We start from the raw sequence: 25,715 nt of genomic DNA, 5'->3' as shown, positions 1-25,715 counted from the left end.
TGCTCACATTCAAAAAACGAGGGGTGCTAAAAAGTTGCAACATAATTTGGGAATTCAAACGGTATTTTGGTGAAGTTAATGCTACTCAGTTTTGCTTGGTAAGCAAAACGTGTGTAAAATTGTATAAAAATCATTAAAAATTGTTGCCAGGCACTTGCAGTTATATTATATATTAATATTGGTTTTTTATTTAATAATATATAATATAAATAATTATTATTTAGCATCACCTGACATTTTCAGAAGGTAAAATTCCTTGGTTTCCCGAAAGCAGTTTATGGGCTTCTTCATCTAATGTTCCCCAGTTGCAAAAATAATAGCAGATTTGAATGCCTTACACACCAAAACATATTTTTAAGACCCCTCACTGAAGAAATTTGCAAAACTTAAGCTTTGGGGGCCGCCTAAAATAACACACCTTAAGTGTGGGAATAAAAAAGCCTTCAGCTGCCAGCAGAAGAACAACAAGGCAGGAGCCAGTCTGGGTTCTCCAGGCAGGGAGTTCCAAAGTTGCTTGGGAAGAGCCACCACCAAGAAGGCCCTGTCCTGCCCAAGTATTCCTGGGAGGGTGGTGGGACCAAGAAAAGCCCCCCCCCAAAAAAAAAGATCTCAAAACCTGGGCAGCCTAATAAGAAGGAATACGGTTTTTCAGACAGCCTGGCCCTAAGTCATTGTAGCATCCGGAACTTTCCATCTTAACAGTACAAATTTTGCAAACACCTTCCGTATCTCCTCAAAACTATTCCTCCTGTGTATTCCCCATCTTACCTTAATGGCACATGTTAATTTATCATTAATAGCTATATCCCAGACCTCTTTATACCATTCTTCCATTTTATATTCACCTTGCCCCTTCCACTTCCTGGCTATAATAATTTGTGCAGCTGTCAATAAATTCCTAGCCTGTGAACCTTCTGTCCCATCGTAAATTGATAATAACACTACCTCTGGACTTTTGGTCAGCTTTAACCCAGTGATTTCTGTCATCTCCTTAAACACCCTTTCACAAAAAAATAAAAATAAAAAATTGTACATATTTGCATCCCCACCACATATGAACAGAAGTCCCTGTTTCCTGGCATCTCCTCCCACAGACAGTGCTTAACTTGTGGAACTCTCTGCCACTGGAGAATCATGGGGCCCTTTCCGTGCCAACTTTCACAGACTTGCTGAAATTCTTTCTATTCTGCCTGGCCCACGCAGGCAAATGAAGAGGACCCCCCCCCACACACAAAAAAAACCCAAGTTTGTTTTTAACTTTTAACTTATTATGCTCTTACTGACTAGATTTATATTGTTGCACCGTGGGTGTAGCCAAGAGGGGGGAGAGAGGAGCAGCTGTCCCCCAAAATCAATAAAAATCCTTAACCAAATGAGGTTCTTACCCCCCCCACCAAAAAACCCCAAAATCCTGGCTACACCCTGCATGGCGGCATTTGAGTATTTTTTCTACCTACATTTAGCTCCTGGCAGTTTAATCTCAGCCCCCAGAGCGGGCAGGATGATTGCAACGCAAAACGCTGTGCCCCCCCCCGCACCCAGGCTATGTTTTCCCAGGCCAGCCCCATGGAAGGAGGCCCCCCCCCAAGTACGTACGGCAGTTCCAGGCAGACCGCGCTCTCCGGGGAAGCCTCGCAGCCCAGCCGGACCGTCCTTGCCGGGTCCTCCAGGGGTGCCGGGGTCGCCCTGAAACACAGAAGGGGGCAAAGGACACATTGACCCCCCCAAATCCTGGCCAGAGCCCCCCAGACCCCGGACCCCCTCTTCTGGGGCTGGAGGGCCTGAATCCATCATGGCAGGATCCTCGAAGGGGGAAGGGGGGCAGGTATCCCGAGGCTCAGATTTCTGGGGCGCACTAGGCTAAGGGGCGGGGCCTGTGATACCAGGGGCGGGGCTTAGAGGGCAAAGGGGATTTTCAGGAAAGTTTTCTAGACCTTTGAAAGCACAGTTTGAGCTTCCTCTCTCCTCTTTTGAGCCTAACTAGTGCAGTACTTGGAACCCCAAAAAAGCACCCCGAAAAGCGGTTCCGCTTTGGATGTTTTCACCCCGTGCGTCCCCAGGAAAGGTAGCGCGTCCCTTAGAGAGCTTGTGAGCCTGTTACGCTCCTGTTATGGAAATTACGGGGGGGGGACACATCTTTAAAGTTGTTAAATGTTACAGATATTATGCATAAATTTATCCTTTCGACTAGACAGCTCAGGGAAGTTACCTAGCTTTAAAAATACCGTATTTTTCACTCCATAAGACGCACTTTTCCCCTCCTAAAAAGTAAGTGGAAATGTGTGTGTGTCTTATGGAGCGAATGCAGGCGGGAGGGCAGCCCAGCAGTCCCTTCTCTCACCTCGCGGAAAAGCCCCCAAGAGCCACACACACGCTCCGCGCGGCCCTTTAAAGAGAGCACGGCTCTTGGGGGCTTTTCCCTGAGGAGGGAGAAGGGACTGACAGGCTGTCCTCTGTCCCTTCCCACACGTCCCGGAAAAGCCAGCAAGAACCGCTGCCAGGCTCTTCTCAGCGCTCCCTTGTAAGGGCTCCCTTTCGTCCCTCATCCCGCTTTGCTGGGAAGCCAGAAGAAGAGGCACTGTGCAGCCATCGCTCTTGCTCTGCTGGCTTCTCAGCGAAGCGGGAGGAGGTACGGAAGGGTTTAAAGCAAGAAAAGCGAGAGCCGCTTACATGCTCTGCGCAGAATTTTTTTTTTCTTGCTTTCCCCCTCTAAAAACTAGGTGCGTCTTATGGTCAGGCGCGTCTTATGGAGCGAAAAATACGGTAATATAAAATCAACTCCTTTGCCAGTTCCCTCCATTTCAACACTATTTTGCCCTTCAAAAAACCGACTCTTTTCCCCGCCACCTCCCCAAGCACACCTCCTACCCCAGGAAGTGCCCAGAGGTGACAATTGCTGAGCTGATTCTTGGCCAAGAAAAGCCTAATCCCATCACTAAAACTTGCCAAGGGGTCCAGACATGCAAAGGAAGTTCTATTGTACTTTGGGTGGTGGGACTTCAGAGATGTTTGCCTGTGCTCATCTTATACCTGGGTCTTGCCCTGCCATGTCTGCTTATGCTAATCTTGTACCAAGGACTTGTCTGGACATGTTTGCCAAGGTTGAACTAGTGTAACCCCTGTCTAAAAGCTAAAGGGAGCCCTGACCATTAGGTCCAGTCATGGCTGACTCTGGAGTTGCAGCGCTCATCTCGCTTTCTTGGCCGAGGGAGCCGGCTTACAGCTTCTGGGTCATGTGGCCAGCATGACTAAGCTGCTTCTGGCGAACCAGAGCAGTGCACGGAAACGTCGCTTACCTTCCCACCATAGCAGTACCTATTTATCTACTTGCACTTTGCTGTGCTTTTGAACTGCTAGGTTGGCAGGAGCAGGGACCGAGCAACGGGAGCTCACCCCGTCGTGGGGATTCGAACCGCCGACCTTCTGATCGGCAAGTCCTAGACTCTGTGGTTTAACCCACAGCGCCACCCGCGTCCCTTTAACCCCTGTCTACCCCTCCCCTTTTCTGGCATGTCAGTGATGTAGCAATGATGCTGTACGAACTGTATCCTGGGATATGGTGGGAAAGTTTTAAAAGTCCTTGTCACCCCATCCTCGGGGTTCAAAATTCCTCTTTGAACCTGTTGCGCAATAAACTTTGGTCTACAGCTCTTTGCCCTGGTTGGGGGCTGGACTCCATCCTTTATTCCTGGCTTTTTTCTGGCCCACGTAGGACCAGTTCTGGATAGTTGGCCTTGGTGCAGATTTGATGTCACCATCCCCAAAAAGTTTTTGATTTGAGTTTCTACTGAAATGAGGCTGTGTTTTAATGTTGTGCTTAATCTTGTTTTTAAGTTGTATTTTAATGAATTATTTTTATACTTGGTGTTAGCCGCCCTGAGCCAGGACTTCGCTGGGGAGGGTGAGGTATAAATAAAAATTATCATTATTATTATTATTATTATTATTATTATTATTCCGCAGGGACCCGCGGGCCAATGAGCTGGGTGACTGAGTAGCCTCGCACCTAGATTTTTCCCGTAACCCCACACCTGCCTCCCCCTGCTGGGCTGCCCGTGAGCCCTTGCCCTCGCACCCAGACCCAGCTCCCCCCGCCCAGGACTTACCTTTGTGCCTTCTTTCCCAGATGGTCCAGGCAGGCCTTGCTCTCCAGGAGGCCCAGGAGGGCCGGGGTGGCCCCTCTCCCCCATCTGGCCTGTTTCTCCTGCGGGGCCCTGCCAAGGAAACAGAGAGTTGTAGGGTATGGAGGGAACCCCAAGGCTCATCTAGACCAACCCCCGGAATGCAGGAATCTCAGCTAAAGTGTCCATGACGGGCGGCCAGACAACCGCTGCTTAAAAACCTCCAAGGATTGAATCCCCTGAGCAAGGAGAGACCCCCCCCATAAGCAACCCCTTCCCCACCCTGCATATTTTATTATTATTTATATTATTAGTGATTTATTTATTCACAATTTGTTGTTGTTGTTGTTATTGCTGCTGCTGCATTTATATCCTGACTTTTCCCCAAGCCAGGACTCAATATAACTTGCACAGATAAAATAACATTAATATTAATAATAATATTCTGTCCATCTGACTGGGTTGCCCCTCTGAGTGGCTTCCAACCAATTAAGACATCAAATTAAACTGGCAAGAGTTTTGTTAGCCCAGAAATGGAAGCAAGAAGAAATTCCGACAAAAGAAGACTGGCAGATGAAATTAATGGACTATGCAGAATTGGACAAAATGACAGCAAGGATTCGAAACCTGCGGGACCAGAGATTTACAGAAGATTGGAAGAAGTATATGAATTATTTGAAGAGCAACTGTAATCAACAAATTACGCTAGTAGGACTACAAGAAGTTTTGTAAGGAGAAATATACGAAGCGTTACAAAGTAGAAAAAGATAGAGATATTGGTTATGAGTTTGAAATGTAATAGGGAAAATAAGAAATGCATACTGAGAGATTAGATTGGAAAATTTTCAGACAGGACTGATGGAAGTCAAAAAAATTGAATAAGATGTAAAAGTATGTTCAATTATTGTTGAAAATGGTATGTTAAAAAACTAATAAAAAGTTATATAAAAAAGACATCAAACTAAACTAGAAAGGTATTCAATGTAATTGTTTTAAAGTCATCAAACTCTAAACAGAACTAAAACAATATAAAAAACTAAAATCTGTTAAAATACAGGTGATTAAAACAGAACAGGCCCCACCCTTGTCATCTTCTGACCATGCCCTCCCAAGGTCAGTCTTTTGGCTGCTCTGCTGGTGCTGGAGAGGGGAAGAGTGACCCCTGTCTCCTTACCTGAGGGCCCACAACCCCCGGTCCTCCAGGGGGTCCGGTCTTGCCTTGGAATCCCTATGAGGGGGAGAAAGAAGGGGGGAGGAGGTTACAACTGTGATAAGAATTTTAAAGTCTCAGATATATAATAAATGTACCAACCAAGCACATACATAGATCAGCGCAGGAAGACTGACCTGGAACCATTTTTTATTCCCAAACTGAGCAAATGTTTTCTCTGCAAAGTCAAAGGAAAATGGAAAAGCCTCCCCATTGTCTTTTCCTTCACAAATCCTGTCTTAAGGGTATGTCTGTCTGCGTTTGAATAGGGTGAGCCTGTGACCTGGCTCAGGAACTAAGTATTTGTCATTACAAAAGACTGGCCAGGTTCCCCAGGGTATCCAATCAAGTGAGCATTAACAAATAACCTGCCAGACAGGAGGTAAACAATGCACTCAGATTTCTGCTGTAGACCACCTTTTCTGTGATGTGGGTATGATGTATGGAGAGGTGGTCTGGAGCTCCAGGGCAGGGAATTTAAAATGTCTATATAAGGGCGGGCACACCTTGGTTCTGGGTCCTCTTCTGTCCTCCTGCATGTGGGGGGAGCACCCTGTTGCAACAGCTTTAATAAAGATCAGGCTTACTAGCTGCTTCGCTTCTCAATGTTCTCTGGTTGGCCTCTGTTATTTTCTCCTACAGATAGGGAACCCACGTAAGGACTCTATATGGGCTCTTGGGTACCCCATAAGGGAAAAGGGGCAGATTTTGTTTACAACACGACTCTCTCTTGTTTCCCCTGGGTGGGATTCCTCCTGAATGGCCTGGTGTCCACAATGGTGTCAGAAGGTGGGATGAGATGCGATGGAGGAGTGAGGGGGATCCGTTGGAAAGCAGGGTTTTCGACGCACCAAGAGCCAGCCGTCAAGTGCATGAAAACCCCCGAGTTTGTGCAGAGCGCAAAGGCAAAAAAAAAAAAAAAAAAAAAAAAGCACACTCAGAGTCACTCAACTCTGAGTGTATTAACTGTTGGGGGATCCTGAGGAAGCAAATCTTTCCAGGTCACCTAAGGGATCGCCTGAACCTTTATAGCTCAGCTCAATTCCTGAGTGCCATTGGTCATTCCCCAAGTTGGTGAGGCTCATTTGACCACAATGAGAATCCAAGGATTTGGTGTCATCGGCGCATCCCTGTGGAACTCTCTGCCACTGGAGACCTACCAGCTTTTCAACACCTGCTGGAAACCTTTTGATTCCACCAGGTGATTACGAATCGGTCCTTCTGCAATGTTTTGCTAGTGTTTGTTTTTAATTCTTTGGCTTGCTTTTACTTTTTAAATAGCTTTTACCTTTATATAATCGCAAACTGCTGTGATCTAGTTCTATGGTAGAAATACAGTGGTTATCTCAGTTGTCAAACGTTTCAGAAGACCGTTCAAATTCCAAAACGTTCAACAACCGAGGCACAAAGGGAGAGTGTCAATTTCAATGGTGAAAACTGAAAAACACACAGTGGAAGCCGTTCAACTTCCAAGGCGTGTTCAAAAACAGGAGCAGCTGCTTCCAGGTTTTCAGCATTCGGAAACCGAAATGTTCGGCTTCCCAGATGCTCGAAAACAGAGGTATCACTGAACTTTCATAAGGAAACGAATGTTGCTCTTCGGAGTTTGGTTAGCCAACAGATCCGCCTTGCAGCGACGTCATCTAGCCTGCACTTTGCCAGCTTCTCCCAAAGATTATTATGGGGTGCTGAGTGGAAGCCACCAGGGGAGAGGAGAGGGAGTAGGAGTAGGAGTACTAGGAGTAGGAGTACTAGGAGGAAAAAGCAAAGAGTAAGCAAAGAGTAACTTACGACTTCTCCCCGCTGGCCAGGGTGTCCGGGCAGACCATCCTTCCCCGAGGGGCCCTGTGGGCAAAGAAAACAAGAGGGTCAGTGGGTGGCCGGAGGGGGGAGTGACCGGTGGGGGTGGGCAGAGTGTGGGGGCAGATAACCAAGAACTCACCGGAGGTCCTTTTGGCCCAGGGAATCCGTTTGGTCCTTGTGGTCCCGGTTGACCCTGCGGAAGACGCAGAAGGAGAAGGAAACATTGAGAAGAAGCTGGTGGAGGGGGAACCGGAAGGCTTCCTAAAACCATTGGGACCCCAAAGGGTCATCTGGACAAACCCCCCTGTAAGGGGGGGGGTGTTATTGGTTTTTTTTATATTATGTATTTTTAGATTTTGTGAGTTTATGAGGTCCGTGGGCACAGGGCGGTATACAAATGCGATAAATAAGAATAATTTTAAAAGCAGGAATCCTTTTTGCCCAATGTGGCTCTCAAACCCACAGCCCTGAGATTAAGAGTCCTATGCTCTACCGACTAAGCAGACGGTGACGCAGAGGGAACCGACCCCTAAGTAGCAGCAGCACCCAGAGAGCGACCGGCAACACTGAACAACTGCATTGATAAAAGTTAGAAATTTTAGTTGGACAGGGCCTGCCCTTGGGAACTCCCTGACACTGGATAGCAGGCAGCTGCCTTCGCCGTGCTCAAAACCTTATACCCAGGGGCTTGGAAGGCGGTGTGAGTTTTAATCTGCTTGTTTAACTTTCTCAAAGTCCTAAATTATTGCTGTTAATTTTTCTCATTGACAATTTTATTGTTCTTTCTTTTTTGCAAACCATGTGGAGGCTGCTGTTTGTTTGTTTACAGTCAAGCAGTAAATAAATGTCACAAAACAAATACATAAAATGAATAAACGTTGTGCTGGATCCGGATGCGCCTTCACCACCCAGATTCCAGAGCAGCGATGCCTGAGGAAAGGCAGCTGTGACCTTTGGAACTCCCTGCTGCTGGACGTTCACATGGTGTGCGCTTTTAAATTCGAGCCTCGGTTCTCTCTTAATTCCCTGAGATTCTCACTGGGGGCTCCTTCCTCCTCCTCCTCCATCCTTCCTTAACCCCCCCCCCGTCTTCCTTCCTGTTTACTCACCCTTTCCCCGGGGGGCCCAGCTGGTCCTTCGCTGCCCGAGGTGCCCTGCATGAGGATGAGATGAAAAGGAAGCTATTTAGAAACACAGAATCGCCCCTTCCAGCCCTGAGAGAACCCAGGAGGCCCCTGGAAAGGGAGGCTGAATCTAAACATATATAAAACACGCTGTGGAAATGCTTTTCTAAAAAACGTTTTAAGATATATATTGAACTTGTGGTTAGCTCAACATCGCCATCTACTGTCACGTTTGTATAATGCACTTAAAACACACTTGAAACGTTATATTTGCAGCTGTATAGCTGAGTCCAGAGACAAAGAGAGAGGAGCCCCAACCCCATATCCCATAAACCAACCTTTGCTCCAGACTTCCCTGTGGCCCCTCGTGGCCCCCGCTGGCCTCGTGGCCCCTAGAAGAACAGGGGGCAGAGAGAGAGAGAGAGAAGTAAGTGATCCGGAGAGCCAGGGGGCAACTCATGGCAGCACAGCCTCCCTCCCATCTGAGGGGATCCAGTCCCGCCCTCCTTACGGTCATTTCCGGGTTCAGCGCATGATCGCGCATGTATCAGTGGCGCCTAAAACGGGGGTTGCCGGTATTGCAGATCCTCTTGGGTGGGGGGTCCTCCCCTCCCCTCCCCACTCTCGCAATTAACCTCCGTCTCTGAAAATTATTGCAGGTGCTCTCAGGGGAGTCTGCCCTCCTCTGCTCCCCCCTCCCCTCTCCCAATTAACCTCCGTCTCCAGGCCTCACCAGTAGGAGGGAGCACACAGGAGAAGAACTACTAGGGTCCACCATCCGCCCCCCAGGATATCACCAGGGCCTGCCCCCACATATCAGGCTTGGGCTCTGGAATTTTTGGGTCTAGGGTGATCCTGACATGGCACCCCTTCCCATGACATTATTCCTTTCCAGGTGGGCGGGAAAGACAGTGTGTGGGGGTCCCACCTCCCCCCCACAACTGGGTTACCAGGAAGCCAGCATCCATTAAGATGTGGGGAGGGAAATGGGGGTGGTAAATAGGAAGGCAAAGACTGCCCCCCACCCGATTTGACCCATGCCACCTTCCTCCTTGGTTACTCACCGTGGGGCCTCTCTCGCCTCGGGGTCCCAACTTCCCAGAGATCCCCTGCAAGGAGAAACAAAGGCAGATGATCCACAGCAGGACCCCACAAACATTTACATCCCCTCGGCCCCCCATTTCCCCTCACCCTCCTTCTAGCTGTGCGACGAATCAACACAGTTTGGCTTCAGCCTGTGAAAGGGGCTTAGTTTCCCCCCCCCCCCAGCTGCTCCAACACCTTTTGGCAGGATCGGAACTCGGTCTTCCTTTACAACAGTCATTCACTTTTGGGGGGCCCTACGTTCCATAGACTCACCCCCAGCTCCCCCTAACCCTAGAAAAAGCACTGTTTGGAACAGACATCTGCACGACCCCCCAAGGAAGACTCCGCTGCCATAAAATTCAGAACAGTGGTGGAAGTCTTTTAGAATATTTCGACTAGGATTTATATATCGTAATGTCTAAAGTGTGAATTTGGAATCATTGATTATGAAAAGCATTTTTTTCTCTTTGTTCTTTTTCGTTTTTGTTCCTTTCTTTTATTTTTCGTCTTTCTTCTTTTCTAATCTGCATTCTGGAAAATTGCTTAGGTTTTATGTATGGTTATGTATTGCTTCTATTTCTTTTTTTCATTTTTTTTGGGGGGTAACATCTAATAGTTTTTTTAAAAAAATAAAAAATAAATATCAGAACAGCAGCAATCCATTCGAAACTATTTAGTTTAACAAATTTGACGTCTTTCCAAAACCGCCCGCCCAAAAGAGAAGTTGCTTGGGGGGGGGCTGGGAGAGAAGGAGATCCCCGAGGAGGAGGGGGCTACTTACCCGTCCCCCCTTTTCGCCGTTCGTCCCGGGGAACCCAGGAAAGCCTTGAGAGCCCTGAAGAGGAGGAAGAGGCGGTTAAGACAAGGTGGAAGAGGACTTTTGGCATGGACCAGCCAGGACATCGCAAAGGGTTGGACTAGATGGCATCAGGGGGTCCTTTCCAACACTACAATTCTATGAAAATCAGAGTGGGGGGGCCCAGAGAGTGCAGGGGCCATGAAGGAGGCGGGAGGAGGACGGACAGAACTTCTCTCCCTGCAAGGAGATGGGATGATTCCACCCACCCCCATTATTAGGGGGGCACAGCGCTGGGTACCGGTGATGCCACAAGGGGGCCGGTACAGATCCGCGCAGGGAAACTTCACCCCCTTCTTTGCAGGGAAGAAAACGGCTCCCACGACCTCCCAAACCGTCATCCTTCGATTGCTCCGCTTTTACAGAGAATCCAGGGAATATAGCCGAATATTGCAAATATTTGGGGTTTTCCGTGTTCACAATTGATTTATGGCCGTTATTTGCTGAAGGAAACACACTGGTGAGAAGATATCTTTTTTTTGGGGGGGTGCAAGAGCAAAAGTAACTGCAGTCAGTAATAATAATAATAATAATAATACTTTATTTGTAATCCGCCCATCTGGCTGGGTTTCCCCAGCCACTCTGGGCGGCTTCCAACAAAGATTAAAAATACACTAAAATGTCACACATTAAAAACTTCCCTGAACAGTAAGGCAGGTCAAGTCCCCAATTTGGAGGAATACTGACCTTAGGTCCTTGTCGGCCGGGATAACCAGGGAGACCCGGAACACCCAGTTTCCCCTGCAAGAAAGAGAGACATAAAAAATAAAGTGAGCAAGGAAGCCTTATACCCCCAGGGAGGAGGCCCTGAAACCCCAAAAAGGAGTAAAACCAGATGAAATAATAATAATAATAATAATAATAATAATAATAATAATAATAATAATAATTTTACCCCACCCATCTGACTGGGTTTCCCTGCTGGACGGCTCCCAACGAATTATAAAACCACAGTGGGACCAGTCCACCTCCACCTGCGGCTGGACTAGATGACCGCTGCAGGACCCTCAGAACTCTACAGTTTTATCTCCACCCCCCCAACCCAGAAACCGCACCTTCTCTCCGACAAGCCCAATGGGACCTGGGTCCCCGTGGGGCCCGGTGCGGCCCTTAGGGCCTTCGGGGCCGTCTTCGCCTCGGGATCCTGGGACGCCGACTTCGCCCTGATCGTGGGGGGGGGGGAGAGAGAGAGAATGAGTGAGGCAGGAACAAGGAACAGGGGAGGGGGCTGCGGATACAAGGGGGGAGGGGGCTTGTCCTACTTACCCGGTCCCCTTTCACGCCCATGTCGCCCTTGAAACCAGGAAATCCTTCTTCCCCCTGCAGTGAATAAAAGGGGGGGAGTGGTGTTAAGAGGGATTCAGGACCCCCCAGACTCAGAACCCCAAAGGAACACCAGGCTCTCCCCCCCCCCCCATGTTGGATGGTGTGATAGGAATTTCAAGGTCTTAGATAAATGTTCATAAGTGTACCAACCAAGCACGTACATAGATCAGCACAGGGAGACCGACCTGGAACCATTTTTGATTCCCAAACTGACCAAATGTTTTCTCTACAAAGTCAAAGGAAAATGGAAAAGCCTCCCCATTGTCTTTTCCTTCACAAATCTTGTCTTAAGGGTATGTCTGTCTGTGTATGAATAGGGTGTGAGCCTGTGACCTGGCTTAGGAACTAAGTATTTATCATTGCAAAAGACTGGCCAGGCTCCCCAGGGTATCCAATCAAGTGAGCGTTAACAGGTAACCTGTCATACAAGATAAACAACGCACTCAGATTTCTGCTGTAGACCGCCTTTTCTGTGATGTAGGTATTATGTTTGTGGGGTAGTGGTCTTGGGTTACACCCCTTCTGTGATGTAGGTATGATGTATGGAGGGGTGGTCTTGAGCTCCAGGGCAGGGAATTAAAAATTTCTATATAAGGCCTTGTGCGGCATTGTTCTGGGTTCCTTCTCCCTCCTGTCTGTGGTGAGTGAAGACCCTGTTGCAGCAGATCAATAAAGATCAGGCTTACTAGCTGCTTTGCTTCTCAATATTCTCTGGCTGGCCTCTGTTATTTTCTCCTACCTATAGGGAACCCACTTAAGGACTCTATGTGGGCTCTTGGGTACCCCATAAGGGAAAAAGGGCAGATTTATTTGTTTACAACAATGGCCACCTGCCAGCGATTCCTTTGCTGCGATTGTGGCGGGTTGGAATAGATGACACCTGGGGGCCCCTCCATCCCCTACAGTTAGGGGTTTCCGTGTTTTCTCCGTAGCTGAACAGAAATGTGGGTTTTTGGGGCTGCTGCTCCTGTCTTCTGACCCACCAGTTCCCTTCCCAACAACCCACCTTTTCGCCTTTGTGGCCGTTGAAGCCTCGAATGCCGTCCATTCCCTATGAGGAGAGAGAGGGGTTTGGGGGGAGACAATATCCGTGGCGTGTCTTAGTATATTCCAGGTTCCTGCCTCCTTCCCCCCCCCCCACCATACCCGTCCTGTCTCTCCTACCCAACAGGTCCAGGCCCAAAACCGGGACACACGTCTCCCAAATTAACTTGTGTGACCCGCGTGCAATCATGCCCCCCCACCATCCCACCACCAAAAGCACTTTTTTGGGGATAAGATTGTGGTTGCGAGATCACAGCACCCAAAATGACCACCATTCTCTCATGCAAATTTTTTTTTAAATCCCCCAGTTTTCCCAGGACAGTTACAAGGTGTGCAACCATTCTTATTACTATTATTTATTAGATTTGTATAAAAAGGTAAAGGTAAAGGGACCCCTGACCATTAGGTCCAGTCACGGACGACTCTGGGGTTGCGGCGCTCATCTCGCTTTACCAGCCGAGGGAACCGGCGTACAGCTTCTGGGTCATGTGGCCAGCAGGACTAAGCCGCTTCTGGAGAACCAGAGCAGCGCACGGAAATGCTGTTTACCTTCCCGCCGGAGCAGTAGCTATTTATCTACTTGCACTTTGATGTGCTTTTGAAGTGCTAGGTACAGGAGCTCACCCCGTTGCGGGGATTCAAACCTTCTGATCTGCAAGCCATAGGCTCTGTGGTTTAACCCACAGCGCCACCCACATCCCTTATTAGATTTGTAATACACCCACCAACTGAAGATCCCAGGGAAAATATTTGCAGAAAAATACAGAGGGGGGGGGCCTCTCAATTTATTTCATTCTGACTGCATATGCCGTCTTATATAATTAGTAATTATTATTATTATTATTATTATTATTATTATTATTATTTATACCCCGCCCTCCCTGGCCAGAGCCAAGCTCATGGCGGCTAACAACAGTAAAATCACAGTAAAAACATAATAGGAAAAAAAGACCAATTTAAAATACAGGTTCAAATGCAATTTAAAATGCAGCCTCATTTTAAAATAGTCAATAAATCAAGACCATAAGGGAAGGGAAACAGAAGGGTCAGACTGAGTCCAAACCAAAGGCCAGGCGGAACAGCTCTGTCTTGCAGGCCCTGCAGAAAGATGTCAAGTCCCGTAGGGCCCTGGTCTCTTGTGACAGAGCGTTCCACCAAATCGGGGCCAGTACTGAAAAGGCCCTGGCCCTAGTTGAAATCAACCTAACCACCTTGCGACTTGGGACCTCCAAAATGTTGTCATTTGTGGCCCTTAAGGTCCTCCGCGGGGCATGCCAGGAGAGGCGGTAACGTAGGTACGTGGGTCCTAGGCCGCAAGGATGGCTTCAGGGGGTTGAGCTAGATGACCCCCAGGGGCCCCTTCCAACTTCTCTAAGGCTCCCCAAGGGGCCGCCCTTCTCCCCTTCTCCAAACGGAAAGGGCAGCCCTGCGCCTCGGAAGCAAAGGACAGTGAGAAATCCGGCCCTGCCAAGTCCCGCGAGCCAATCAGGCGCTTGCTTACCTTCGCCCCGCGAGGCCCCGGGTAGCCAACTGGCCCCTGAGGACCAGACGGGCCCTGGAAGGGGAAAACAGAGAGAGGAGGAGGAGCCGGTCAGAGGAGAAAGGGTTGTTCAGAATCACAAGGAGGGATGCCCCCCCCCCCATGCCCACTGGAAGACCCTCAGGGATTAGGGGCTCCCAGCAAATTTCATTCCGCTCCTCCACCACGACTTTTAAGAGCTGCAGGGCAGGCAGAAATTCAACAGGTGCAGGCTGCTCCCCTTCTGCATGCCAGTCAAAGCTGGATTTCTGCCTGCGTTTGCTAAGAGGTAGGATGGGGAAATGACCGACCCTGCTGCCCTCCACCCCTCAACGCCCCCGTTTTCCCAGCATAACCAGATGCCTGTGGGGAAATGGCAAGCAGGATTCGAACGCGATTCTGGATTCTGGATTCAAGCAACTGGCATTCCAGCTAGTAGCCATCGAGAGCCCTCTCCTCCTCCGTGAATTTGCCTAACCCTGTTTTGAGGCCGTCTAGGTTGGCAGCTGTCAATCACTCCCTCCAGTGGGAGGGAGTTCCACAGGTTAACGGTGCGCTTTGTATGCATGAAACTGCATTGCCTCCTTCTGGATGGAAAAGGAGGCACTGCTCTCTGTGTCGATTCCTCCTGCCACCTAGTGTCTGGAAAGGGCATAGCAGGAGTGCAAAAATAAAAGCATCATTTTTTCGATATACTTTGCTCTTCCTGGGATATTTTTTCACTTATGGTCTGGAAACTGAGCTGCCTGCCCACCCTGGAAAGGCTTGTTCTCCCTCTTAAAGACCCACCACTGTCAGCAGAGACCCACACGGTGTCAGTGGCTCAGAGAAACCGTTTCTCACGCCTGGTAACGGGCCACCTATGGCCGTTCGTGGGTGGGGAGAGCCTCATGGCGCTACTTCATACTTCCATCACCCCCCTGGTTAGACTGCTGCCACGTGCTGGGCGTGGGGCTGCCCCTTCTCACCTGGTTTCCTTTGGTGCCTGGGTGCCCCTCTTTGCCAGGGTGGCCCTAAGAGAAAGGGATGAAAGGAAGGAGAGAGAGAGAGAGCAAGAAGTAGTTGAGTTAATAATCCATGGGACTTGGATCGCTGCCTCCTTTTCGAATCCCACTATTTGGGGAGAGGGCAAATCTCCATGCCAGTCTGCCAGGGCCTTCTTTGCCAGGGGAAAGCCGTTTGGGGACATGGGAGTTCAGCTGGAAAATGCCAGGAGAAGGCACAAAGGATGGGGCAGCAGCTCACTTCCTGTCTAATATGACTAGCAGGCTATGTCAAATGTTGGGGGTGGAATGATTATTATTATTTTATCATTATGCTCTGTATTATTATGCTCTGTATTGTGTTTTTATTATTATACTACATGAATTATGTCCTTAATGTTGTACACCACCCTGGGATAAAGGGTGCTACCGTATATAAATTGAAATTAATTATTATTACTACTACTACTACTGACCGTAGTTCACTTCCTGTCTAATATGGCTGCCACATCAACTCACTTCCTGTCTAATATGGCTGCTACATCAACTCACTTCCTGTCTAATATGGCTGCCACATCAACTCACTTCCTGTCTAATATGGCTGCCACATCAACTCACTTCCTGTTTAACATGGCCGCCACATCAACTCACTTCCTGTCTAATACGCCTGCCACATCAACTCATTTCCTGTTTAACAAGGCTGCCACATCAACTCACTTCCTGTCTAATATGGCTGCCACATCAACTCACTTCCTGTTTAACATGGCTGCCACATCAACTCACTTCCTATTTAACAAGGCTGCCACATCAACTCACTTCCTGTCTAATACGCCTGCCACATCAACTCATTTCCTGTTTAACAAGCCTGCCACATCAACTCACTTCCTGTCTAATATGGCTGCCACATCAACTCACTTCCTGTTTAACAAGGCTGCCACATCAACTCACTTCCTGTTTAACAAGGCTGCCACATCAACTCACTTCCTGTCTAATACGCCTGCCACATCAACTCATTTCCTGTTTAACAAGGCTGCCACATCAACTCACTTCCTGTCTAATATGGCTGCCACATCAACTCACTTCCTGTCTAATACGCCTGCCACATCAACTCATTTCCTGTTTAACAAGGCTGCCACATCAACTCACTTCCTGTCTAATATGGCTGCCTTCCTGTTTAACATGGCTACCAGGGAATGCAAAGAGCGCACTTCCTGTTCGAAACTGCACCCTGTGGGCCCCGAAAGTGTCCGTCATGCCAACATTTCACAGTTTTACCTGTGGGAGGCTGATCTGTGACACTTTGTGGTGCCGACATGACCAGGACAGAAGGGCCACCCTTTGGGGGGATCTCAGGGGCCCTATGGACGCCTGCTCTTTTTTGTAAGGGCCCCAACCCGCTTGCGTTGCTGGGTAGGCTGACCATGAAACTGCTGCAACATGGTTGCATGGTTGTGACCATGGGTGCGTGAAGGTGTTGGTGCGGGGTCTGGCGTCTGGCATGGCGACTAGGAAAACCCCACCATAATCATGTTAACATTGTCCTCCCCTTGACAGAAACAGTGGCTTCTCAGCGTTCTCTCTTCAGTGGGGACTCCAAGAAGGGTAGAGGACACGGCCACCAGCTACTTCCTGTTAAACATGGATCCCATTTTTTTGGGGGGGGGGCCACTGAGCCACGGGAGGCCTGAGGCAGAGGTGAGGGGCAGGTACTTACAGGTGGGCCATCGGAACCAGGCATCCCCGGAAGTCCAGGTTTCCCTCTGGGGCCCTGAAGGAGAAAAATGGTCACCCCAACCCTAAAAACCCTAAAACCCAACCCAACCCTAAAACCCAACCCTAAAACCCAACCCTAAAACCCAACCCAACCCTAAAACCCAACCATAAAAACCCAACCCTAAAACCCAATCCTAAAACCCAAACCAACCCTAAAATCCTAAACCAACCCTAAAACCCAACCCCACCCAACCTAACCCAGCGGCCGCCTCCCTGCTTTGGGGTTCGGCGTGGCTGCTCCTCTTGGTCAGCAAGCCGGGGTCCCTCCCAGCTCACCTTCTCCCCATGAGGTCCCGCTGCACCTTGAGGTCCCGGCAACCCCTGAGAAGAAGGAGAAAGGAGAACGTTGGGTGAAGGGTTCTTGGAGACGCCCTCCTGAGCCCCCCACACGAGGACAGAAACGTCCACCCTCCCAGTTCTCTCTGGCGGCCCCTCAAACCCTTCCTCCCTCTGGGCCGTTCCTTTGGGACCAGAAGGTCAGGAGAGCCTGCGGGATCGGGCCCAAGGGGTCTCATCCTGCTCTCACAGTTGTCGGCCGGAGGCCTCCTCTAGAGACATTTCCGGAGAGGGTCAAAAAGACCCCACACCAAACCCAGGAAGAATTTCTATTTCCTGGGCAAATTCTCCCAATTTGATGCATTTTTGTATCCCCTTTCCATCTGAAGCAAAGAGAATTTGCCCGTTTTCAGAGAAGCAGGCAAGCTGCAGCTTCGAAGGAGCACTTCTTGGAAGTTGTCCGTTCTTGAATAAAGAGATAAGCTTGCAAATGTTGCTTCCCTCTACTTTTTGAACCCACAAGACACTCCACAGATGGGGAGTAGACGGAGCCAGTCCCTCTGCCATCTCCCAGCTCCAAAAATCCACTTAGTAGAGGACATATCTGATATTAAACGGACAAGAGCAGATCTTAGCCAAAAGGCTGATCCAAACACAGGAATCATAGCGTTGGAAGGACCCCAGGGTCATCTGATCCAACCCCCTAAAACGCAGAAATAAACATTGGCTCGGAATATATCTAGCAGCATTTGGCGTTGGCTTCTCCCAACCTGAGGCCCTGGACTGCAACTCCCACCATTCCCTACACCCTGTGGGGCTGATGGGAATCGTAGTCTGAAACGTTTGGAGGGCACCAGGTTGAGGAACGGCAGCTGGAGCTTCTCCTTAAAGCGATGCATCTGGAGAGGAAAGGGGCCTGTGAGCCAGTCCTGATGGCCGCCGTACGGAACCTCCCCATTCAGGGGCAGTCTATCTCCCTGTGCCAGCCAGCCTGCGGACTTCATGCCGTGGGGGTGAGCGGGAAGGAGGATGTTGGGGTCTGATCCAGTGGGGTTCACTCACCTGCGTCCCTGGTGTCCCCTGCTGGCCAGGGGGTCCCGGCTCCCCTTGAGGTCCCTGGTCAAAAACAAGAGATTCAGAGTCAGATTGTCACAGTCCGAAACTGGGGAGCATCATGTCCCAGGACCCTCGTACCTACAGGACCGCCTCTCCTGGTATGTCCCACAGAGGACCTTATGGTCTTCAAACAAAAACATCTTGGAGGTCCCGGACCACAAGGAGGCCAGGCTGGCCTCAACCAGAGACAGGGCCTTTTCGGCCATGGCCCCGATCTAGTGGAACGCTCTGTCACAAGAGACTAGGGCCCTGCGGGACTTGACATCTTTCCATAGGGCCTGCAAGACAGAGCTGTTCCACCAGGCCTTTGGCCAAGGCACAGTCTGACCCCCCTCTCTCCTTCTGTAATCCTCACAGAACTCTAGTCCAATGGTTGCCATTAATTTGAGTCTGAATTGATTTTAGAATGTATTTTAATTAATTGATTGTGTTTTTATGGAAACTATGTTACTTTTTTTTTTTTGTTAGCCGCTCTGAGCCCGGCTTCGGCCGGGAGGACGGGATATAAATAAAATTTTATTATTTGTTTGTTTGTTTGTTATTATGGGGTGGGGGGCAGGCATGGAGCCCCTCATTGAGCCCCTTCAATGCACAGAAGAGGCAATGCAGAAATCACAGCATCTCCATCTTCCTTGCAGACCAGCTTCAATGGGGCCAGAGAGCAATTTACTCATTTGTGACACCGATATCCCCAGCCACTTTCCTCCATGGAAGAATACACGGTGTATTCTTAACGCTCTCTTCATTTCCTTAAACTTATAGACCGCTTGACTGTATTAAAAAAAAACGAACAACCATCCAAAGCAGATTTCAAACCATACAATCAAGAGAAATCTACAACCCTGCTTTAAAACATACAAAAAGTTAAAATACTAAAGCAGGGGGAAATTCACATCCAATTTTTTTTTTTAGCAACTATCAAAACAGGGATGTTTTCGGCAGGCCCTCAAAAGCAGACACCCTCTTGGGATCAAGAGGCAGGGAGTTCCGAAGTGTAGATGCCACCAAAGTCATATATTAAATTCTTACAAACGTGGAAAGTGTCTTGTGCGGCACCTTGTAGTCGATCGAAGTGGTCCAGTGGGAGGAAAGGCAATCTCGTGGGATCACCCGCTCCCCATTTTGTCCTCACAACAGCCTTGGGATGAGAGACTGTGAGTGGCCCGAGGTCACACGGAGAAGCTCCTCGTCTGAGTGGCATTTTGAGTCCTGTATTCCCAGGGAAGTTTGGGACAGCAGCCCGCCCAGCACCCACCACAAGGCACCCCGGGGCGACTCAAAGTAGCACAATTCAAAGCGTTGGTGCTGACCTTTAAAGCCCTAAACGGCCTCAGTCCAGTATCCCTGAAGGAGCATCTCCACCCCCATCGTTCTGCCCGGACACTGAGGTCCAACGCCGAGGGTCTTCTGGCGGTTCCCTCACTGCGAGAAGCCAAGTTACAGGGAACCAGGCAGAGGGCCTTCTCGGTGGCGGCACCCGCCCTGTGGAACGCCCTCCCACCAGATGTCAAAGAGAACAACAACTACCAGACTTTTAGACGACATCTGAAGGCAGCCCTGTTTAGGGAAGCTTTTAATGTTTAATAGGTTCTTGTATTTTAATATTTTGTTGGAAGCTGCCCAGAGTGGCTGGAGGAACCCAGCCAGATGGGCAGGGTATAAATAAATTATTATTATTATTATTATTATTATTATTATTATTATTATTGCTCACCAGGTTCCCCTTGGGCCCGTGGGGTCCATCCATGCCACGCACACCCTGTCAGGAGAACAGGCAGAGACACAAGAGGCGGTTAGCGATGGGGGGCTGGGGGTGCAGCTCAGTGGGGCAGGAAAACCCCCTCCCCAGCACTTACCGGAGGGCCTGGGATCCCTGGGGGTCCTTTGGGGCCAAGAAGACCTCGGGGTCCCTGAAGAAAAGGAGAGAGAAAAGGTCAGGCACTCACCTTCAGGGGGCTGGATCACAGAACTGTCAAGTTGGAAGGGAAGGGACCCCTAGAGTCATCTAGTCCAACTCTCTGCTTGGCAAGAATCTGCCGCATCACACTGCTGGCCCATGTTTTCAATGCTCAACGTTTTACAGTGGATGCTTGGGTTGTGAACGTGATCCGTGCATGATGCACGTTCGCAACCCGCAGCAGCGTGTCTGTGCACACGCGGATTGCGATTCAGCGCTTCTGCGCATGCGCGACCACCGAAACCCAGAAGTAACCCGTTCCGCTACTTCCAGGTTTCGGCGGTCTGTAACCTGAAAAAACACAACCTGAAGCATGTGTAACCTGAGGTGTGACTGTACAGTGGTACCTCGGGTTAAGTACTTAATTCATTCCAGAGGTCCGTTCTTAACCTGAAACTGTTCTTAACCTGAAGCACCACTTTAGATAATGGGGCCTCCTGCTGCCGCCGCACCACCGGAGCACGATTTCTGTTCTCATCCTGAAGCAAAGTTCTTAACCTGAAACACTATTTCTGGGTTAGCAGAGTGTGTAACCTGAAGCGCATGTAACCGGAAGCGTATGTATTGTGTTTTTATGTCTGTTGGAAGCCACCCACAATGTCTGGGGCAAGGCAGTCAAATGAGTGGGGTACAAATATTAATGTTGTTGTTGTTTTCTCCCCTGGACTGGAAATGGGGCTTGGTCTGGATTAAAAAACTGCAGTAGTAGTACAGTGGTGCCTCGCAAGACAAAATTAATTCATTCTGCGAGCTTTTTCGTCTTGCGATTTTTTCGTCTTGCGAAGCACGGACTTTGGAAAAGCTTCAAAAATCACCAAAGTCTTCAAAAACCTCAAAAAAGGCTACCACACCTCGTGCTATGAGTTGCTCCTCGAAGTGAATGCACGGTTTTAAGAAAAAGGAAACAAACTTGCTAGACGTTTTCCTCTTGCGAATCAAGCCCATAGGGAAATCCGTCTTGCAAAGCAACTCAAAAAACGAAAAACTCTTTCGTTTTGCGAGTTTTTCGTCTTACGAGGCATTCGTCTTGCGAGGTACCACTGTAGTAGTAGGAGGAGGAGGAGGAGGAAGAAGAAGAAGAAGAAGAAGAAGAAGACACAGTCCACTGTATGGTGTCTAAACACAGCAGCTACGAACCACCTGGATGTAATGTCCAGAAATTTGGCAATACAGTGGACGCTCGGGTTGCGAACATGATCTGTGCGGGATGCATGTTCGCAACCCCCAGCGTTCGCAACCCCCAGTGGCGCGTCTGTGCACGCGCGGGTTGCGATTCGGCGCTTCTGCACATGCGCAAAGCGCGACTTAGCACTTCTGCGCATGAAAGCTCCAAAACCCAGAAGTAACCTGTTCCGGTACTTCTGGGTTTCGGCGGTCCGTAACCCAAAAAAACGCAAGCTGAAGCGCCTGTAACCGAGGTATGACTGTACTTGAAATAATAATAATAATAGCCACCTTTATTTTAAGGGTGGGTGGGGCTTCCGGGGAAGAGGGAGGGGCTTAAGGCCTTGTTGGCCGGAAGCCAATGTGGCTACGATCCAGTGGTCAGGAGGAATGTGCCACTTCGGACAGGAGGTGAGGACTCGCCACCTGCTTTCCCTGCCCCCCTTGTCACCCTCGTCCGTTACTTGGGGTGACGAGGCCCCCGCCATTGAGATACACCAATAGGGGCCCCAGACTTGGCCAGACCCCAAGATCCCTTGTGGAAACGAGACCATACGCACCGGTTCTCCAGGAAGCCCACGTTGGCCGACCTCTCCGTCGTCTCCCTGCATTGGGGGGGGGGGAAGGGAGACAGAGTCACAGAGGAGCTCAGGGAACAACAGGGTCTCTGTGCGTGTGCAGAATTCATCTCAGGAAATGCTGCCCCTGCCCCTCCACCAAAAAACATCCCTGTGTATGCGTAAAGGCTCTCAAGCCCGCCCCCCCCCCCCGCTAGTGCTTGCGTCAGAGAATCTCAACTCCTGCTGTTTTTGAAGGGGCAGGTCGCTAGTCCTCAAGGTTGAAAAATAATGCATATACTTGGTTTTTAATGTCTGATGTTTTTGATGCTTTCCTATTTGTTGGAAGCCACAATTATCATCATTATCATCTTGGAACATGGAAAGAGTCTATCCTTGACAAACTGATAACACCGATAGTATTTACTTGGACTTTTTCATTTTAACCCAGGTACAACTGGACTCGTTCTGGTTTTCTTTCTCACCTGTTGATCTTTGCCTGCGGTTACAAGGGTTCTCTCTGTTACATATACGTTATAAAAGGGGTTTGTATATATATAAAAATGCAAAGAGATAAGGTCAAAGGGCCTGCGTAAGTCAGCGTCTTGGCCTCACAGTGCCTGCGGGAAATTGGGAAACAGGATTCGAACCCCTCTCCCTTCCTGTGGTTGCCAGCAGCTGGGCTTCAGAAGCCTCGCTGCCTCCAGCCATGAACAGCCCTTTCCCCCTCCAGGAATTTCTCTCATCCCCTTGTAAAGCCATTCAACTTTGGCGGCCATCATGGGGGAGGGAGTTCCGTAGGTTAACCTGCATGGATATGGACTTTTGAAATCCATCCTCAACAACGAGGAGAAGCAGGACTAAGATGTGGAGATATGCTTCAGAGATCCAGACCGTGGGGAGATCCGAAAAATTAATAATTATAATTTGTACTAGAAGAGTCGGACACGACTAAACGCCTAAACAACAATTTGGACTATAATTTGATATTTTTTTATTATTATTTGGAGTATTATGATTGGATATATTAATTATTATTTTTTGAAATAATATTTATTCAAATTTTTCAACAAGAAAAAAGATTACAGAAATAATGAAAGAAAGAATACAAAAAATGCAGAACCAAAAAAGAAAAAATAGTAAAGAAAAATAAAAACCGTTAAAAATAAATCCCTCTTTCTCTTATCTTACCACTCATTTACTTATTTTCATGACTTCCTCACACCTCCCTTTTTTGTATTCCATTTAATAATTAGTTCAGCAAATCCATACCCTCTTTGTTTACCCTTAATTTCTTATCTTCACATATTATAACATCAAATTTTCATCTAGTATCAATCTATTTTTACATATTCCTTTTGCCTTATTGCTAAAACCACTTCCTTTCATTCCAACATCATTAACATTCAATAATTTTGCAGTGTTTCTGTAAATAGTCTTTAAATTTCTTCCAGTCTTCTTCCACCATGATTGGATATATTAATTGGATGTTTTTATTGGAAAATCAACAAAAATGATCTTTAAAAAAATAATGAAATCCATGCTGAATCTTCTGACATTCCGCTTTCCCGGACGTCCACCGGTTCGAATGTTATGAGAGAGGGAAAAGAACTTCCTCCCTTCCATGCACAATTTTGTTAATTTCTACCATGCCTCCACCTCCTCTTCCGGGCTTTTTCTCCAAGATGAGAAGCTCCAAACCTGGCAACCTCGTAGGGGTCTCGCTCCCCGCCCCCTAGAATATTTCTGCCTTTTTCTACGCCCTCTTGATGGATGGACTTCTGTCGGATCAAACTCCACTGTATGCTCCCTGCACCCCAAATCCCCCTCTCTTTGCACCCGCAGCCAGTACTCACCCTCTCGCCATCTTCCCCGGGGGGGCCAGGAACACCCTGAGATCCGGAGTCACCCTAGTGTGGGGTGAGAGAGAGACACACTGATCAGAAGAGACACAGAAGAGCAGACCCCCTGCACGAGGCCCCGCCTCCTTCACCCAAGGGATTCTGGGAATCTGAATACGTGCAGCTACTCACACTGAGTCAATTAGGGTTTGGCCGACAGCCAAGGCAATGTGAAGGAGTAAGTCTGCCTGGTGATACAGAGGCATGGAGACAGCTCCATGATTGGTCAAGCTCTCTCACGGGAATAATGATTAATGGCCTGTTAACTGGAATGTGTGCCAGTACGAGTTTGAGAGTAGGAGTTGGAGCTTGAGAGCTGTGAGTCGTGTATGAGAGAGCTAGCTAAAGATCCGTGTTCTGTTCTGTTCCTGTAAATAGTACACTGTATATAATAAACACCTAACTACAAGTTCCTGGCTCCTACTTCATCCATCCTGTCTGCAGCCAAGTTGTCAATTGCTTTTGTGAACTCTGCGTTTACTCTGCTAGGTCTGGCTAAGGCCCTGCAACTAGTCAGAAAGTTGCGAAACACCAATAGGTTTTGCCAATAGGTTATGGGCCCAGGACACTTCCAATGGGGTCAGGAAACCCGAGCTCCTTTGGGCTCTGTCTGGGCCACCAGAGGGATGAGATGCAGAAGTTCAACAGGTGCATTCAGTGAGGGTGGAAGGATTCACCTGTTGAACTTCCACCTGCCAGGGAGTGGTCAGAAAGCACCAAGGAAAGCCTAAATAATTTGTTGTTGTTGTTGTTAAGAGCCCGGTGGCAGCAGGATCACGCCCAAGCAGGGAGGGTGCATCTAGTCTAGGATCTTGTCCTCACAGTGATCAACCAGGTGCCTATCATGGGATGCAGCCATTCTCCCCACCTGCGATTCCCAGCCATGATATCCAGAGGCATTTGGAAGGGAAACAGCCATTGTGGATAGTAGCCATTATTATTATTAGTATTTTAATCCAACAAATAATAAGCTGGGAACCAAAAGTTGTTTGTTTGTTTGTTTGTTTATTAAAAAGTTGAATTAATTTAAATTAATGCCCCCAGGGGTGGGGGAATGAATTTGATTTTGTTTGCAATTTAATGGGAAGCTGCCTAATTTGCACTCCTTGGAACGATGCCCAAACCAAAACGGAATTACTCCTTCGAAATTTGCACTTTTCCAAAATTCTCGATGCAATTCTCCACCCAGATGATACATACAAAAATGCACATACTAGAGGGTATAAGAATGTTTGTAAAAAAATAAGGCATCTATTAGTGAACGTGTTAAACTATAAAATGTTATTCAAATATTATTCAAGGTGGTTATGAGAGGGCTGTTTGTCCAACAAAACTCAACAAAAAAGAAAGAAAAGGAAAAAAATAAAAGAGAAATTTTAGATGCAATTCTAGAAAAAGAGAAAGAATTAGCTAAAAAACCTAACAATGAAACAGTAAAACAGGCAATTTGGTTGTTGCAAACACAATATTCAATGGTTATTAATGAAGAAATAGGATGGAAAATTAAAAGATGCATACAAAAATATTTCGAGCATGCTAATAAGTCAGGAAAATTATTGGCATGGCAAATAAGGAAAAATGAGTCAAAAAATTATATCAACAAAATAAAGGCAAATGGCAAGATAACAGAAAAACCAAAAGAAATTAGGGAAGCCTTTGTCAAGCACTTTGCTGATTTATATAAAAAGGAAACAGAAAAGATATCAAAGATAGAGGAATATCTTAAAAAGAGTGATTTACCAAAAATAAAAACAAATAAGTTAGAAGTATTAAATGAAGAAATAACAGGGCAATTAGTCTTAAATGCAGTAAGTCAAGCAAAAGTTGGGAAATTGCCTGGACTGGATGGGCTATCAGCAAGTATTACAAGAAACTTAGTGAACAGCTTGTGAACCCTCT

General features: G+C 48.1%; 1 protein-coding gene across 1 annotated transcript in view; it reads right to left on the bottom strand.

Annotated features, from left to right (window-relative positions):
- The window catches only part of COL11A2 (collagen type XI alpha 2 chain), a gene marked incomplete at its 5' end in the record, with an annotated part of 106,186 nt that overhangs the window by 29,018 nt on the left and 51,453 nt on the right, over nucleotides 1–25,715 (bottom strand). Inside the window, 22 exons of the mRNA XM_079967198.1 lie at nucleotides 1,597–1,686; nucleotides 4,107–4,214; nucleotides 5,296–5,349; nucleotides 7,123–7,176; nucleotides 7,274–7,327; nucleotides 8,244–8,288; nucleotides 8,597–8,650; nucleotides 9,323–9,367; nucleotides 10,126–10,179; nucleotides 10,888–10,941; nucleotides 11,256–11,363; nucleotides 11,467–11,520; nucleotides 12,533–12,577; nucleotides 14,072–14,125; nucleotides 15,058–15,102; nucleotides 16,787–16,840; nucleotides 17,122–17,166; nucleotides 18,184–18,237; nucleotides 19,952–19,996; nucleotides 20,094–20,147; nucleotides 21,919–21,963; nucleotides 23,772–23,825. Coding sequence (XP_079823324.1) covers nucleotides 1,597–1,686; nucleotides 4,107–4,214; nucleotides 5,296–5,349; nucleotides 7,123–7,176; nucleotides 7,274–7,327; nucleotides 8,244–8,288; nucleotides 8,597–8,650; nucleotides 9,323–9,367; nucleotides 10,126–10,179; nucleotides 10,888–10,941; nucleotides 11,256–11,363; nucleotides 11,467–11,520; nucleotides 12,533–12,577; nucleotides 14,072–14,125; nucleotides 15,058–15,102; nucleotides 16,787–16,840; nucleotides 17,122–17,166; nucleotides 18,184–18,237; nucleotides 19,952–19,996; nucleotides 20,094–20,147; nucleotides 21,919–21,963; nucleotides 23,772–23,825 — 1,269 coding nt within the window. The remainder of the gene's footprint in view (nucleotides 1–1,596; nucleotides 1,687–4,106; nucleotides 4,215–5,295; nucleotides 5,350–7,122; nucleotides 7,177–7,273; nucleotides 7,328–8,243; nucleotides 8,289–8,596; nucleotides 8,651–9,322; nucleotides 9,368–10,125; nucleotides 10,180–10,887; nucleotides 10,942–11,255; nucleotides 11,364–11,466; nucleotides 11,521–12,532; nucleotides 12,578–14,071; nucleotides 14,126–15,057; nucleotides 15,103–16,786; nucleotides 16,841–17,121; nucleotides 17,167–18,183; nucleotides 18,238–19,951; nucleotides 19,997–20,093; nucleotides 20,148–21,918; nucleotides 21,964–23,771; nucleotides 23,826–25,715) is intronic.

Source organism: Podarcis cretensis (genome assembly GCF_951804945.1).
Source record: "Podarcis cretensis genome assembly, chromosome: 2".
Classification (NCBI taxonomy): Eukaryota; Metazoa; Chordata; class Lepidosauria; order Squamata; family Lacertidae; genus Podarcis; species Podarcis cretensis.
This window is presented reverse-complemented; position numbering and strand designations above follow the sequence as displayed.